The sequence below is a fragment of the Seriola aureovittata genome, chromosome 2 (assembly GCF_021018895.1).
Source record: "Seriola aureovittata isolate HTS-2021-v1 ecotype China chromosome 2, ASM2101889v1, whole genome shotgun sequence".
Taxonomy (NCBI): domain Eukaryota; kingdom Metazoa; phylum Chordata; class Actinopteri; order Carangiformes; family Carangidae; genus Seriola; species Seriola aureovittata.
Window position 1 is genome coordinate 3,634,066 of NC_079365.1, and position 17,883 is coordinate 3,651,948.

A 17,883-nucleotide genomic window follows, 5' to 3' on the forward strand; every position below is an offset into this window, starting at 1 on the left:
TATAAACTTCTCACCCTAATGCTACAAGTGGCTAAGTTCAACGAGTGCCAAATGAGTTGCAGCCATTATCTTTCTTGTATTACGCATCATTGCCTTGAAAACCCTGAGAAAAAACTGCAAGTGGAAATTGTTTCCAAGATATTTTATCTTAGATCTGTAACTGAGATAAAAGGCGGATCCCTAAAACAAACCTTTCTGACACTAATTGTGTTTGTTAGAAGGCAGTCGTGTAGTGTGTGGTATATGCTTGTATGCGAGTTCCTGGTTGGCAGTTTAGGTTGTTTTCTGTCTGCACATCAGACTTGAATGGGAGGCTTTGTAGTGCACGGCTGTGGTACTGTGTCAAGATAAAACACAAACCTTTTCTCTTCTATTATTATGATGACATTTCATTACATCAATGGATGTTAGCCCAATTTTCTCTCCATCTGAGGACGACTCTCCGCTGGTAGAGAATGAGGTTCCCTCTGTCTTGACATATTCTCACAACCGCAGCCTTTCATTCTTCCTCCTCTGCCCTTTTATCCATTTTGCCTCTGATTTGAAATGGGATTTTTTTTTTTGGAGGTGAAGCATATTAATTTTAATGAGGCTGGATGAATTCTTGGCACAGACGGCAGAAGTCTCTCGGTTAGTCAGCGGGCCTGACCAAAGTCATCTCTCTCTCTCTCTCTCTCTCTCTCTGTCTCTCTCTCTTTCTCTTCCCCTGTGCTTTCTAAGGGAATTGGATCAGTAACGCTTTGACTGCTGGAGTGACTCACACCTCTGTTCCTCAAGAAGTAGAGTGGGACCATACATATCGAAATTTAAAGCATCTATATTTTGCAGTGAATGGTCGTCCTCCACCGCCCGTCCCTGCTTTGACGAGGCTGTTTGTCCTTATTGTTTGAATTTTCTTTTTTTTTTTTGCTTCTTTTTAGTGCAACTAAGAGCAGAACATCTTGTTCAGTTGAACACAACCAGCTGCGCGAGGACATAAACATGCCTGAAGTGCTATCATACTTTAGGTCTGCGTTGCTAGAGGCTTGGCGCTGAGTGATAAGCCTCTCCTCCATCTAAACAAATGGATATTTCCAATTAGACATCCGCTGCTGAAGCAGACACTGCAGCCCACCCTCCAGTCTAATTACAGGACTCTGTCTGATTAGAATTGTTCCTTTTAGGATTAAAAATGTGTTGAGGATACATGAAGATGCAGGAAGAGCTTTTGTAATGAGCATTGAGTGTCCAGTTTGGAGAGAGGGGACATTTTATGAGAGCTGTTTTGCCATGACACCCTCAGCCTACCTCGCTGTGACGTGGCTGGAAGTCAAAACGAAACTTCCAAAATAGGTCGTTTCTAATGGCTTATGTGTGTCACTGGCTTTCAGAAGTGCTACAAATGACAAGGACATTTTGTGAATTATGGTTAATGTTTCTTTTGGTTTTGGCTCCAAAACTACTAAGTTATAGGAACTTTGTCACTTTATTTTACCGGACGATCAGTATCAGCCTCATGTCTGTGAGTTTATTGCTGAGCTGGAGTCAGGTAGTGATTCATTTAGCTACAATGAGCTGTTGTTCGTCCAGGAACAGTTCCAGCACATTAACATTTCGTGTACAAATTGAACGCATGAGAAACGACATGTTTTTGAACTTCAGAGAGAGCCAGGCTCGCTGCTTTACTTTCACTTTAAGCTGAGGCGTGACGACGTCCGACTGGCCAGTTTTTAACAAGTCCAGTCAAGTCAGTTTTATTATTAAAGCCCAAAATCACACATTTGTCTCACGGGACTTTACAGTCTGTACAACACGACACCCTCTGGCCCACCCTCTGAAATATTTCAAAAAGTTGAGCAGTGGAACAATATTTTTCTTTTACTTTGTGCCTTTAATCATCTCGAGATATATTTATCTTATGCCCCCCTCGGTAGGACCCCAAACCCAGATTAGGATCCACCGATCTGGATAACGCCACCGCTTTGAATGTTAACACCTATTAAATGTCTGTTATCAGTTGTCATCCCTCTAGTTGACATAATGATGCTTCAGAAGGGGCAAACTCCTCCTACCAGAGGATTCACATCGTCCACACTATGCTCCCCTGAAAGAACCGCCCTATAGGTCGTCTGTCCAAGCAGCTTATTCCAACCCAGAGTTCCATTTTATCATCAGGTGACCTCCACCGGTTGTAGTAATTATGACAGGAGCAGAAGTGAGTGCGACGCTGGTGATGTTGTATAAAGAGCAACAAAGTCTGCATTGCAAAGGAGGTCGGGGTGGACCGGTGCGATGACAAAACACACTTTCAAGCGAGAGACAGCTGTTCGTAACCTGCCCAAGTCACTCTACGTTTATAATTGTAACCATGACGACACATGATAACAGCCTCCTGAGCCTGGGTGGAGGTTGAGCGGGGCCCTATATAAACCACCTCTCTGTTCCAGATGACAGCTGATAAGAGACAGGAAAAGACGAGGACAAAAAACAGACTTCAGGCGTCACAGTAACATCAGCGGTGGCTGAGCTACGTAACTAAGCTGTTGCTTACAGACGCACTCGTACATTTGTGATTATGCCTGTTTGCTCTGGTTTATCTGACACTCAAGTTTTTGTGGATCATCTTCACAAATTTGGAAGTTAGACTTTTTCAACATCTTGCTAGCGTTTTTGTAACTTGTAAACTTGTCATATGGTCATGTGTGTCCCTGTCCCTGTGTCCCAATAATTAATGTTAATGAATAATGTTCAATTACTGTTTCTTACTTCATGGGCTATCTGGCGTTTTTTTGGTTATGCATATATTATAATTGAAAAACAAAAAATCACAGCATTCAAATACTGATTAGGATGTTGACTGCCATGGCAACAGTTGAGGCTTAGAAGCTTCGAGACATTGGGGTCAGACCTACAGCCATTTAATGGCGTGATAGTATTCAAGGCAGGTGATAAGATCCTTCCCATCCCACCAAAATGTTAAATGCAGCTTTTGCATCAATATTTTCTCACTGAAAATCCAATGTGCATGAATGATGTACAAGTTGGTTTAAATGCCTCTGGTAGTCTGTTGGTACAGAATAATGACAGGCGGCATTTTTACTACTCATTTCACCTTGCATGTGTTTACAGCTCTGAGCCTCTCCTGGACATCACATCTCTTTCCTATTAAAGGATTTATTTCAGCCTTTATTATCTAACCTTGACACTTTCTCCCACAGAGGTGCAGTTATTTGACAAGGTTAGATAGTGATAGATGTCTCTAGATAGATGTCCTTGCTCTGAGCCGTTCCACTTCATCCATCAGCTTTTGACAAACAAAATTAAATAATATTGATCTGACTTTGCAAAAAAAAAAAAAAAAAATTGCTTTGAGGTAGAAAAGCTAAAATTTTCACCATAGTTTTTAACTGGCAATATGTAGTTCAGGAAGTCAGCTGTCAATTTTAAAGTCTGGGTCCGGAACTACATAAAAAACAAAAGGTATCGCCTCACTCCTGCTTTTGTTTGGTGAAGTGGAGACATTTTCCTCTCTCAGACTGATCGACCGTGTTGTTGATACAAGGTCAGGTGTTACGTAGACAACAATAGGCTTCCACCCTGTAACATGAATTCACTGTGGCATTGTAAATAAATGCAAATATTCAGTTCTCGTGCACAGTGACAGATGTTTTACTTCTGGATATTTTGGCATTTGTTGATTTCAAGCTGTGTTTAAATGTGTTCTTGAGATAAATTTGACTTGATGTGACTCGACCAGCCGAACATTGACGACAGTGGACGACAGAGATGCTGCCATAACTGGGACTGTTTATTCTACTGTATTACTCTGTAAATAAAACATAAGATGATGAATTTGTCAGCTGTCAGGATTTTGCCATACTCGTAGCTACAACTTTAAGACACATCTATAGGCCATTATGGGCAATGCTGCAAATCAACGAGCAGGACTGCTTTACTGCAGTGTTGGATTTTTTTATATCAATCAATGTGATGAAAAAGGTATTTAAAGCCGCACTCCACTGATTTTACACAGGAGTACTACTCAGCCTGTGAAAACAGTTGCGAAACATCTTCTGTGCATGTGTGTGTGTGTGCGTGTGTGTGTGTGTGTGTGTGTGTGTGTGTGTGTGTGTGTGTGTGCGTGTGTGTGTGGGAGGGGGAGGTTCTAGGCTCAGGCTTAGAGATGACAATCACAAACTAGCGTCTTGGGGTCTACTGGGTCTGTTCAGTTTTGATTATTCTGTTTAATGTGAGTCTTCTGAGTTTTCCAGTTTAAAAGTGTATAATAATAATAATAATAGTAATAATAATGATAATAATAATAATAATAATAATAATAATAATAATAACAATAAGTTAACTGATGATGATTAATGGCAGGGATTCTGCCATAATCTCTCATCTCATCTGCAGAGTTGCATCTGTAACATCCATACCGTCTGTTTTAGGTGTGTGTTGATATGTGTAGAAGAAATCTGAGCACTTTAATACATCATTAACACTTATACCAATATGTATTCACTTTGGTTCAGGATATATTCAGATTCCTTCCTTGTTTTCATGTCAGCAGTTCCTCTTTGCCTAGCTGGCTTCTGCATTCATTTGAAATTTCTATATACAGTATAACATTCATTTTAATCTTCTTATATTGGCACCCAGATCTGAAAAAGTCTTAACTTCTCCCAATCAAGGCGTGTGTCTCTGGAGAGGGACGGCTTGTTATTTCACACATTAGAAAAGCAGTCAGATCGGGTTTCTGTCTTTACTTCCAGTAAAAACTGCTTTGATTCCTCACGGTAGCAGTTAGTGAGATGTCTCCAGGTACCGCAGCACAGTGCACCTTAGCCCTCTCAGCTAATCACAGCAGTGTAAGAGGTGTGGAGGAAGTGAATAGATCTGTGGTTGACATTTAGCCGCTGCAGTCTGGCGTGGCACGCGGTGCTCAACGCCGCCAGGGTTTATCCAATCATCTGTCCAGGTCTGTGTTTGTGCTCCTGTGAGTACACAAAGATCTTTATTGATCTTAATATTCCAGGCGCCGCTTCACATGCTTTAATCACACTTGACATTGTGCTGCTTTGTTTTTGCTGAAAGAATGAGCTGCTGATTAAGACGCAGTTGATTTCAGTGTCTGTTGAGCTTTATGTGCTTCTTTGGTATTCATAATGTATTCATAGTCATTTAATTTCTTCTAATCAAGATACAGTTTTCAGTCTTAAGCTGCTCGGGGTGATTTGAGCTATTTTCTGCGTGTATGTGTAAAGACAACCGGCAGCGCTCAGACTGCTGCTATAAATTCTCTCACTCATATTTATACCCTGCCAGCAGTATCAAAGTTCACTGTTTCCATCTGTCACGTGCTTCATGCTGAAACACAAAGCCCTCAGGAAAATGACTCAGCAGACTAACCCAGTGTGCTGCTGTGTGTCTCTGTGTGGTACAGTGTGGAAGGTGATGCTCCAGGCAGCGAGGTGGGCGCCTCTGTGGACCCCAGCGGTGGCTACAGTTGCGTCCCAGTGACCCACAGTGGCGGGCTCGGCCCCGACCACCTGGACAGCCAGCTCTACGGACACATCCTGCTGCCGGGCCACCTGCGGCCCCGCCGACCCAAGCTCCAGCACTCCCAGTCCATCCTCCGCAAGCAGGCAGAGGAAGAGGCAATCAAGCGCTCCCGCTCGCTGTCAGAGAGCTATGAGCTCTCATCAGACCTCCAGGACAAGCAGGTGAGAGGGGGCGAGATACACAAACACAGGGACAACTTCATTTGTGAACACCTAATGTAGGGCTGAGTGATAGGTGTGAAACCATATAACAATATTAATAGTATGTTTTAGCCTCTTGTGCGTTTTAGCATCTTTGAGCTTATTGTTTTGGTTGTTTGGGCAAAAACGTGACTGTTTTGATTCACTGGTGAATTTTGTTGAGTTTAACTCAGGATGAATGCTAGTATCACTGTGTCTTCTGGATGTGTAAGTAGGTGCTAACACGTTAGCTTTAACAACTATAAAACTTACTCTGCACAGCTTTGATTTTAACTGAATTTTATAAATTGATAACACACTATATCATTACAATAAAACGCCAATGAAAGTTGATTAAAAATAAGGACTAAAGACTATCTATGTTATACACCCCCCTGACCATATTAGAGATCTTCCTTAGAGTTTAGCGGACATGGTTTAATTCTCTGTGCTGTATTGTATTGTTTATGTTCTACTAACTACTTCTAACTGGTTAAGGTGTCACATTTTTAAAACAGCAAACATGTGTCTCACTTGCAGTGATAAAAAAAAAAAAAACACAAAACTCAACAACAACTAAATCTAAGAGGTGGCACCCACACCAGGATATCACAATACAAACAGACAGTGTTTGTTCAACTGCGTCATGTGCTGAGGTGAAATGTTGCAAACTGTGCAGAACATTTTCACACTATTCAGCTAAAAGTGCCATAAATCCACTGAAGAGAATATCTAATATACAGTATGTTTAAAACAGTATGTTTGAAGCAGGTTTTTACTACAAAGTAGTCGTGGGAACCGTGTGGTCTGGTATCAGTAAGCTTGTCCTCACAAATCTAGCCAACATTCTGCAGTTAAGTGCTTATAATCTATTACTGGATAAAGGGTGGAGATAGATCTGTGTTGAAAATAAATCAAACATCAGCTGGAGTGTGTTTGGCGCCTGTGAACAAGAGGCAAGAAGAAAACAGCCAAAGAAGCCAAGCATGTTTGGTCACTAACATGGTTCTAACCTGTGCTTATAACACTGTCTTTCTTATTTTCTGAGCGGTAACATGGTCCTTTGGTGCACAGCCCTCTTTCTTTTTGAATGTTCATGATAACATCAGTTGCTTTTTTTTATATGTGCCTACAGCTACTTATCCAGCTATCAGCCATCAGCTCAAATGGGTGAGGTTGCCTGAACTGAAAGAAATCTGACCTCAGTTTAAGTTTCATTAAACAACTTGTTTTTTGTGATCTTCTTTATCAGTAAAATGTTTTTCTTCAGAGGAGCTACAGAGTACAGATCTTCCCAGGTCCAATATTTTGGACCTGATCCAAAATGAACCCATGGTCCAAATACACCTGAGGCTAATAAGCCCTGATCCATGATGTGGTCAGGTCAAACAGACTCCAACAGGGAAACATTCTCCACCAATTACTGGAAAGGCCAGAGTTTAAAAAAAGGAGCAGTACGTTTCATTTCACAGTTAACTGAAACCAAAAACATAATTGTTGCTCTATGAAGATCATCATGCACCAAATAGTTGAATCCATTCGGGTATCACACATACACATATCGACACACAGAACTGAAACCTGAAGCAGCGCAATGAAGAGCTCTAGTGCAAGGTCAATGACAATGCAGTAACCATCAGATAATGCTGGTCAAAATGTAACAAAATACCCTTCTCAATTATTCATTAGAAATATGATAATGAATTACCAATGTAATCAATTACGTCTCCATCCTATTTACACATATTATATTATCTAAAGGTTACTATCTGTTACTACAAGCTGTTGTCAGGCTGAATCTCCTCATGACAGTCAAATACGAGCCAGATAATAGTGGTCTGGTTTGGCCTCATGGCCATATAGCTGTGTCTGTGTGGGAAGGACACTGGTTGAGCAGTGACAGTTGTAGCCTCCTGTAGTGAGACTCACTGTCATGGTTTGAGTCCCCCTTGGCCTTCACATGGAGCAGAGAGACATGACTAGTGTCATTTTACACCACGAGTCCAGATGTGGGAAAAGTGGGTCAGTGTGTAAAAGGTACAGGACTGAGAGAGGAGGCTAACGTGATATAGCCCTGGACGCTAATTATAGGTGTATAACTTCAGTGTAATGATCTGTTTCTAAGTCATTTCAGTTCATAATCCTGACTGATTCCTTGGTGTGGTAATTTTTGCTCTTCTTCTAATAAAATATATTTAAACACTGTAACACCCATTATTAATAAGTTTATATTTTAATCCATTTTTTTTCTAGTAAGTCTTTTCTTGATTAATTAATGTCTAACAGCACTGCAGTGCCCAGCTATAATCATATCTGTCTCATAAATCCTGTATTTGGTAGTTCTTTCAAGAGCATTTCTTCATCATTATTTAGGCCATTACCCATTTATCAGTCAAACTGGGTTCCCATCACAGTTCAACATTATCCATCTTCCCTGGGGGTCTGTTTGAGTCTAATAAGCCTTAAATTTCTTCCATTTTTAAATGCCACCTTCACTCCTCTTGAGTTTTTTAAGCTGTGACAAAAGCAGATAAGACGACGGCACTATTCTTCATTCTGTCCAGTCTGTGTTCCCTAGGTAATAGTCTTACTTTAGTAGCCAGGTGAAAATAGGCTTTTTCCAGTCATTTCACAACTGAGGTTTTGTTTTTATTTCATACTCATACACACAAAATCTACCTTCTATAAAAGCTATAAAACAGTTGAAGTTTCCCTGCTCTGATCAGCTTATGTAGCAGGGGTTGTAATGAAATCACAGTTACAGTCAGATACTCTTCATCCTGCCGCCCCGACGGGATCAGCTCCAGCGCTCAGCTAGAAGTCCCATATTTTGCCAAAGTGTAATTGCTTGGAATATACACATATTGATGAAGCCAGTGAAGTGTGTTGTGCTGCAGGAGTGATCTGAGAATGAATGAAGTCTCTATATCAAAACAGGTTGCCATGGGAAACCATTGTACTATAACTGAAATGAATCAAAGCAAACATTAAACAACTTGACAAAATAATCTGTCTGGGTCTAGGTCTGGACGACATTAGTGGGCTTTTTTCAGAGCTTTCGACTGCATCTCATGGTCTTCATTAGAGGATAGAGTTGGCTGAGTTCTCTGAAATTTCCCATATAGTCTAAAGGCAGATGTCCATGTGTTGTTTGATTATAAAGCAGGTCTAGGTTCTATATTAATGCTGTGAAAGTATCAAAGAGCTCAGTCCACAGAGAAATGCACACAGCCTGTATTCAGAAACTGAGCATTAAAACCAGCTGTCAGGACTTCGGTAACTTTGTGATGTCACAAGGATTTGGTTTCTCTGAGTGTTTACCTAAAATGTGCTATATTTTTATCAGATCACTCAGAAAACAGTCAGCCAATCAGAAGAGAGACTCCTCTCTTCTGATTGGCTCACCGACCTGTTGTTAATAGAGCTTGTGGTGCTTAAAACCAGAAATATCTTCTTATGGATCAACACTTGAAATAAAACACAGAAGTGTAAAATATGGGACCTTTAAAGATGGCTCAATTGGGCGTTCAGTATGCTTCAAATGAAGTACTAACCAAATAATCTGTCAGCAGCTAAAAACCCCTTTTTGCCTCACATGTCACATGATGACAGCTGACTGAGTTGTGATTGTAAACTCCAGCAAAAGATAGTAAATGGACTTTGAATTTAAATTGTTTTGTTAAACTTCTATTTCCAATGTCAACAATGAACAATTACATTTTAACACGCACTTGTAAAGTCGACAGGAGTGTTAGCTTTTCATACTAGAAAGATCCAAAGAATCACCCGGGTTCTATAAAATCCAAAATACAGTACCTGTCATAATAATGTGTTCCTCATCCCTGTTTTCACTTATAGTGATAATAAGAACACATACTGTTTAGACTGTTCCCAGTTGTTTCTCAGGGGGATTTATGACACAATCTGTCCTTCTCTGTCTGCAGGTGGAGATGCTAGAGCGTAAATATGGTGGGCGTTTCATAACCCGGCATGCAGCCCGCACCATCCAGACAGCCTTCCGCCAGTATCAGATGAACAAGAACTTTGAGCGTCTTAGAAGCTCTATGTCTGAGAACCGTATGTCCAGACGGATTGTCCTATCCAATATGAGAATGCAGTTTTCCTTTGAAGGGCCTGAAAAAGTCCACAGCTCCTACTTCGAGGGAAAGCAGGTCTCACTAACAGACGACGGCACCAAAATCGGCGCGCTGGTGCAGTCCGAACATGGTGGGGAGATGGGTGTGCAGGCCAAGACCCCCACGACGCAGAGCGACTTCACAGACGCTATCACAGAACTAGAAGACGCCTTCTCCAGGCAGGTCAAATCTCTAGCTGAGTCAATAGATGACGCTCTGAACTGCCGCAGTCTGCACGGTGACGACGGCCACTCGGACACAGGGAGAGGCCACCAGGACATGGACAGGGAGGTCAGCTGCCAGGTGAAACCCTCCCACAGCGCCTCAGAACACCGCAAACTGGATGAGATGACGGCATCTTACAGTGATGTCACTCTTTACATTGATGAAGAGGAACTGTCACCACCCCTGCCCTTGTCTCAGTCTGTAGACAGGCCCTCCAGCACAGAATCGGACTTGCGTCAGCGCTCCCTCAACTCCTCCCAGGACTATTGGTCTCTGGCTCACAAGGATGAGAAAGGAGACACGGACACCAGCTGTCGCAGCACACCTTCTCTGGAATGCCAAGAGCAACGTTTGCGGGTAGACCACCTACCCTTGCTGACCATTGAGCCTCCCAGCGACAGCTCAGTGGAGCTGAGCGACCGCTCTGACCGCAGCTCTCTGAAGAGACAGAACGCCTACGAACGGAGCCTCAGCAACCAGCAGAGCAGCCCCAAACACATCAGCCACGGTTTGCCACCCCGCGGGCCTTCCAGAGAGGACGACGCTCCCCGTCATCGGCCACGGCAACTGGAGGCCCACCTGGCCATCAACGGCACAGCAAACCGGCAAAGCAAGTCGGAGTCGGACTTCTCCGACGGCGACAACGACAGCATCAACAGCACATCCAACTCCAACGACACCATCAACTGCAGCTCCGAGTCCTCGTCCAGAGACAGTCTGAGGGAGCAGACGCTCAGCAAGCAGACGTACCACAAAGAGACTCGCAACAGCTGGGACTCGCCTGCTTTCAGCAATGACATCATCCGCAAGAGACACTACCGCATCGGCCTGAACCTCTTTAACAAGTATGCGCACCACTGCACATAGAGCCAGACACAATCTGATACATCGCTTTGCACTTTTTAGCCTCTGAATTGCACAGTCACACATCACATACCTAATGAGGGATGGAAGAGGTTGTGTAAATTAGATCCAGTCCATTACTTGTGGCTGAGAGAAAATTTTTCCGTTGAAGAACATGAAACTCTTCTGTATGATAAATATGCTGATGCTGTGATGTTGATTGAAACATAACTTATCGGCCTGTTCTACTTAAGGTGCAAATGAGCCCGGGACTCATTCTGCCCCACTTCATCTTCATCTGAGCCTGTGTGATTATGTTTAATCATAGATGATTGTGGATTTGGTTTCTTTCAGAGCTGGCCATTAAGTTTCTTTTAATCATTTGTGATCAACACCAGAGAGAAAAGTAGCTCCATCCTCCTCTTCCTCCTCCTCCTCCTCCCCACTCTCAGCCTTATTTCATTCCACCACCCCCCTCCCTGCCTCCCCTAAATCCTGTCCCTCATCTGACACACATTTGGCCCGGGGCAGGAGTGCCGTAGGATAATCATAGATTTGGATTGTGTCCTCACTGTTTCCCTTTTTGTCTCTCTTTCTCTCTCGCTCTCTCTCTCTCTCTCTCTCTCTCTCTCTCTCTCTCTCTCTCTCTCTCTCTCTCTCTCTCTCCCTCTCTAACCTCTCCCGTGTCTCCAGGAAACCAGAAAAAGGCATCCAGTATCTGATCGAGCGCAACTTTGTTCCAGACACTCCAGTGGGTGTGGCCCACTTCCTGCTTCAGAGGAAGGGCTTGAGTAGGCAGATGATTGGCGAGTTCCTGGGTAACAGACAGAAACAGTTCAACCGGGATGTCCTCGAGTGAGTCTGAAAGCGGTTCATGTTTGTGCCCTCTTTGACGTGTTTGTATGTGCGGATCAGATCACAGAGAGGTGCAGATGAAAACATCCAGATTCTCTAAACAGACTTTTGATTTATCCCACCACCTATGCCAGAGCACAGAATCTTGTTTTATGTGCCTCCCAGGAACTTAACTATAAGTCATCATTTAGTTGCAAAGAAGGTTGCCAGTGTGCAATCTACTATCATTCAAACTGTCTTTAGAGTTTCTGAGTGCAACATAATGACTCGAGTTGCATCCAGGAAATAAACCGAAATAGAATCCACTCAGGAAGTTGCTGTGATGCTCAGATAAACTTACAGATTCCATTTATATTCTGCAGTCCTCTTAATAAGGAGGGGATGTCATAAAGATCTTGCGTTTTCCAGTAGTGACTCTTTGCATTATTCAAATAGTGGCTCGATTTTATGCTTTAGACTGGACGGACTTATCTGAGTCGCACTTAAAAGCACAGCGGCTCTATCAGGTCCCATTGAGATTCAGGAGAGGATAAAGCCAAGAAAGATCCGTCAGTGTCTGTTTGACAGGCATATCTAAAGAGCTCCTTGAGAAAACGTCTATAAATCCTATGCAAGGTATGAGGGCTCTGGAGAGCCAAGTCACAATCCTCACCTCAGCAATTATATATGCTCCGAGCGAAAAAGAACCTATTTCAAGTAAGTAGTTTTACATTAAAGCTGAACAAATCAATAATTGTATATGAACATTGGATCAGATTAGTCATCAGTCAGTCATCCAGCTCTGCAGTTCCCCTCAGCTCTGTTGAGCTTTTTTTTAGCATCTTTCAGCTCATTGTTTTGGTTTTAGAGCCTGTTTTTTAACAGTTTGGTTCGGCCTCACCACCCAGCAGTTTTGTTTCCAGCATCTTAAACATTCAGTGCACGATACCTGCCCTGCACCAAACAGCAGCCAGATAAAGTTAGTGACTACTCAATGAAAATACATACAAAACATATTTCCCTCCAGAGTTGATTGACACCAAAACAGAGCTAAAAGGACAGTGATTATCATACCATACATATATTACCATTACTATAAACACCACTCCAAATGAATGCTAATGTTGCGCCCCGTCTACTGGATGAGTAAATAAGCATCTGTTAGCCAACTTGTTAGCCATAACAACTTTATAAGGTGATCATGAATAAATCATCTGAGCGTACTTTATAGTTGTTGAGGAGTTCTGCAAGTGGCCAAAAAAAATAGTTCCCAGAACTTCTATTTCCTGTGATGGTGTGGAAATCTGATGTTTTCACATCACACATGATCAACCAAGACAATGAAGTGTGAGTCCTTCAGGTTGAAACATTAGACCCATTCAGGCTGATTATGGAGTTTAATATGGCAGCAGCTCTGCAGGTGAGCTGAACTGACGCACACTGAGCAGAGGAGTGGATCATATAACTCTGATATTATATATGTAAATATAAAAGATAGTTATGTATCTTTAATATGAGTTTAAAAAGTAAACAAGAGAAACATATACAGTATAAACATATGGAATGTTGTTGTTTTAATAAACTTGCATATATAAATAAAGTGTATATCATTAACCAATATGGTTGTACCATATAAAAATACATTATATAGATATTCTTAGTATATGTAAATATACACATTTTACAATGGGTATTTCATTTTGTCATAAACTTTTATCTTAATATATCCAGAAGTTGTATATATGTGATGATAATATATCCCCTTATAGTTGACATATACAGCAACAGTGCTCTTGATATAGGGACATATATGTCATATATTACATTTCTGTATGGGACACTTTAAATATCTAGTGGCTTGTTACTGTAATGAAGACAATACATGCGTTTCTAATCCTTTAATTTAGATTGGTTATCATAAAACTCATCACCAAATGGCTTTCCTATTTTACCATGAAGAAACTTTTTTTTTTTCACAGACTTCACAGAGGTTTTGATATTCATTATATTTATATTAGACACAGTGTTCTATATGTTGCTATCCAAACTAATGGTCTTCCTGCCGCTGACTGTGTGTTTCTCACCAGCTGTGTGGTGGATGAAATGGACTTCTCCAGTATGGAGCTGGACGAAGCGCTCAGGAAATTCCAGGCTCACATCAGAGTCCAGGGAGAAGCGCAGAAGGTTGAGCGGCTGATCGAGGCCTACAGGTGAGAAAGCTGCGGGCGCGACACGTGTCACGGCTTTCCGCTCTCAGACAAGCTTAGAATCAGTGACTGGATCAACCCAAGTCCACATCAAGGAGGAATAAAGCGATGTTTCTACAAATAGGCTCTTAGACCCACTGATTATGTGACGGGATGATCATTACAGGGTTCATTGCCATGTGTAGTCTTAACACCAGCACAGCGTGTATGATTAATGGATGGCACAAGCTAGTCTCACACAGCTTCAAAAACACCATTATCCTCTAAAACAGAGGTGACACCAAGAAGTCACCGTCTTACTGAAACACTGGCAGGCAGAGATCAGTGGAGCGGTGCAAAGCCATTTTAAATCCAGGCTTTGTTCGACCAGATCATTGCTGAAAATGATTTAGAGAAAATTGGTTTAAAAAAAGTTGAGGATGTCGCTGATGTTTATGTTGTTTGTTCTTTGTTTATTTCCTGCACACCTCTGGTAGAAAGGTGATCTGGTAGCCATGGAGAATCAGCTTCAATCAGCACTGAGCGAAAACACTGTGGCCTCAGTAAACACCACAGTCACTGCTACACTGAGGAGATAATGATAACTGATCATCTGGCACTCGCCTACAGCACAGCGCGGATATGATCACGAGCTCGCTTTATGGCGACTCAGAAAGTTGTTAAATGGCCTGTCTGATGGCTGCAGGCTCTATTGACAGTCTTCAATCACTAGCACTGGCGCATTGTTCTTCTGACTTGAGGCTATGAAGCATTATTTAACTATATATGACCACAGCACAGACAGGGGGAGAGCTCAATATCAATATCAGCATTGATACCGCTGCCCACAAGCGGAACCAATCACTAAACAGGAAGCTTAACTGCTTCACTCTGCCTTGAAGGGGGAAATCTTCATTTCAGTTTCTGTGTCCGATATTCTCTTCGCAGCCAACGCTACTGCATCTGCAACCCCGGTGTGGTGCGGCAGTTCAGGAACCCTGACACCATCTTCATCCTGGCCTTTGCCATCATCCTCCTCAACACAGACATGTACAGCCCCAACGTCAAGCCTGAGAGGAAGATGAAGCTGGAGGACTTTGTGAAGAACCTTCGAGGTAGTTTGTCCTACCCTCCCTGTCACAAAACCAATATTCTCCTGAGACATTACCGCGAGGCATCAAGGATAAAGATTTACCTCAAATTGAGTTTTGTACATGCATTTCGCTTTCATTAATATTTATGGCATAAACTTTTTTTTAATTTTATTTTATAAGTCATGGTCAAGAATGCTTTGCTGTTGAGGCAAAGCACTTTTTAGTTGCCCTCAACAGATTTTGAGGGAATTAAGAGGGGCTTTGTGGCATGGCTAACTCATCTCTCTGCCTATTGGAGTGTCAGTAATTAAAGTACAGTACTGAGTGGAGGATAACTCACCCTCAGCGAGCTCTGAAGGACGTTTGTGTCCTCACTGCCAGAAATATGCACTGCAGTGTATAAGTAAATTCAGGCGTTCATCAACTCTCATAAATCTGAGTTAATCATTAATCCTTCTCTTTTTTTTCCTCCCTCTCTCTCTCTCTCTCTCTCTCTCTCTTTTCCCTCTCATCCTCAGGAGTGGATGATGGGGAGGACATCCCCCGGGAGATGCTGGTAGGGATATATGAGCGGATTCGCAAGCGGGAGCTCAAGACTAATGAAGACCATGTGTCCCAGGTTCAGAAAGTGGAAAAACTCATTGTTGGAAAGAAGCCGGTAAGCTTGAGTTTGCCCTTGGGCTCCTGCATGTAGAGTGTGACTACTTTTATCTTGCCCTCTCTTCAAGACCTGAATCTAGCAGAGAGCATGCAGAACCAAATTACCCAATGTACCTCTAATCTGTCGCAGAGAGCGTGAGCTTACCCGCAGCCAACCTCCTCTGAAGAGGAAAAGAAATGAAAGCGCATTCTTTATCTGAACCTGCTTTCTCCACTGTGTGACACATCAATTCTTCAGGGCCGGAGACCTTCGTGCTGAATGACTGTAATATGTCTTTTGCCCAGAGTGCCAGCCAAGAAAAGTGCTCCCTGACAAGCTCTGTAATAATAAATAAGATTAACAACAATCAGGAAGGTGTTCAATTGGACCTGGATGACCTCTTCATCAAATTACCTTCACTTTAGTGACACAAATCAGCAGAAGTCCAAGGAACCTTGACGTTATCATGATCATTTAGGTTGACACAAACTGGAGACACAACATATTAAAAGGAAAGATTTTAAATGTATCTCCTGTATTTATTGTTGAACATTAAGTGGAATGTCTTCTCTTTGGTGTATCGGGAATGTGAAAGTTCCCGAAAGTGTTCACTGATCCCTGTAGAATGACTCTTGTATGTATCGCTCATTCCGTAGATCGGCTCTTTACACCACGGTCTGGGCTGTGTAAGTATTACTCTTTCTTTCATCTACATCTCAGGGTTGAGAGGAATTATTTGTAAAACACCCAGAGGCTTCATGAAACAGATGTAACGACTGTGGATTTTAGAAAGTGCTATTTTTGTTCGTCAGTACCTTGAAAGCCGTCTGCGAGGCACCGAGAGACCGGGCTCAGAAACAGTGATGGTGTTTTTTTGTGTGTGCAGGTTCTATCGCTGCCCCACCGGAGGCTGGTGTGTTACTGCAGACTTTTTGAAGTGCCCGACCCCAACAAACCACAAAAGCTGGGCCTGCACCAAAGGGAGATCTTCCTCTTTAATGACCTGCTTGTGGTACGGCAGGTGTTATTCTTCCAGCGCACTGAGAACACATTACTCTCAAAGAGTCCAAATGACATTATATGTCCTGCTTCTTTCATAGGTTACCAAAATTTTCCAGAAGAAGAAGAACTCAGTGACGTACAGCTTTCGGCAGTCCTTCTCACTTTATGGCATGCAAGTGCTGCTCTTTGAAAATCAGTGTAAGTAACATGGAGATTGTTTGTTTATGCTTCAAATCAAGGTTATAACAGTTTTTATTTTGTTTTCAATTTCAGTTTAGTTTTAATTCATTTTTAAAGCACGTTTGCTTGGTTAGTTTTTAGTTTGAGTTGAGTTTTTATTAGCTTCAGTGTTAGATTTAGTTTTTTTGTAAGATGTAATATAACATATGATATTGTATATGTAATATATGATTCAAAAAGGTCAGAAAAAGTAATGTGTTTAAAACTCAACTAATCATCAAACCATTTTAGAAATGTATTCACTTCGCATTGACATTAACCAAAAAAATTCAACTGGACACAACAACAACAGAATATAAAATGAAGATATGGGCACAATATGGAAACAATCAACACAATATGAAGCCTGAAGTGCAAAATGTGTGTCGTCGTGCTTCTGAGGTGAGAGGCAGGTCGAGTCAATCTGAGAAAAAAACATGAGACTCAACAACCCAACCAAACGCAGGAGGTTCGATTCATTTAAATAAACCAACTCAACATTAGTTGGACTGTCCAGCTCCAGTCGTAGGTGCTGCAGCTGCGTGGCTCATCACTGCACTTAATTAACAATAAAATACTTGACATCGTTAATACAGTGATTTCATATTCACACAAAGTACTGTAAGTTTATGTATGAAATAAACTGACAAAGACCAACATTAAAGATGTTTTCTCCACAATTTTAGTTTATTTCAGTTAGTTATGTAAACACAATACAGTTTCAATTCGTTATAGTTTCTTTATAAAGCCTTGTTTGTATCTTTATTTCAGTTAAGGAAAAAAAAAGTTTTCACGTCTTGTTTTCGTTATTTCATTGCTTCAGATGAACTGGTCTGTGTCGTCTGAGTGAGGAAATGCCTGTTTTAAGGGTCACGCTCACGCAGGGCAGAAAGGCTGCTGTCATAGAGAGGCACAGCACACAGTGAATTTTACAAACGGGAATAACAGCATACACTTTCATACAAGCATGGTATCTTGCGCACC

The 17,883-nt window shown here is 41.9% G+C and overlaps 1 protein-coding gene across 7 annotated transcripts in view; it reads left to right on the forward strand.

Moving 5' to 3' along the window:
- The window catches only part of iqsec1b (IQ motif and Sec7 domain ArfGEF 1b), a 205,019-nt gene that overhangs the window by 177,455 nt on the left and 9,681 nt on the right, over positions 1–17,883 (forward strand). For all 7 annotated transcript variants that reach the window (XM_056392069.1, XM_056392107.1, XM_056392099.1 and 4 more), the window contains 9 exons: positions 5,423–5,702; positions 9,665–10,926; positions 11,618–11,779; positions 13,846–13,968; positions 14,893–15,059; positions 15,557–15,696; positions 16,335–16,364; positions 16,565–16,690; positions 16,779–16,878. In XM_056392069.1, the coding sequence (XP_056248044.1) occupies positions 5,423–5,702; positions 9,665–10,926; positions 11,618–11,779; positions 13,846–13,968; positions 14,893–15,059; positions 15,557–15,696; positions 16,335–16,364; positions 16,565–16,690; positions 16,779–16,878 (2,390 nt within the window). The remainder of the gene's footprint in view (positions 1–5,422; positions 5,703–9,664; positions 10,927–11,617; positions 11,780–13,845; positions 13,969–14,892; positions 15,060–15,556; positions 15,697–16,334; positions 16,365–16,564; positions 16,691–16,778; positions 16,879–17,883) is intronic.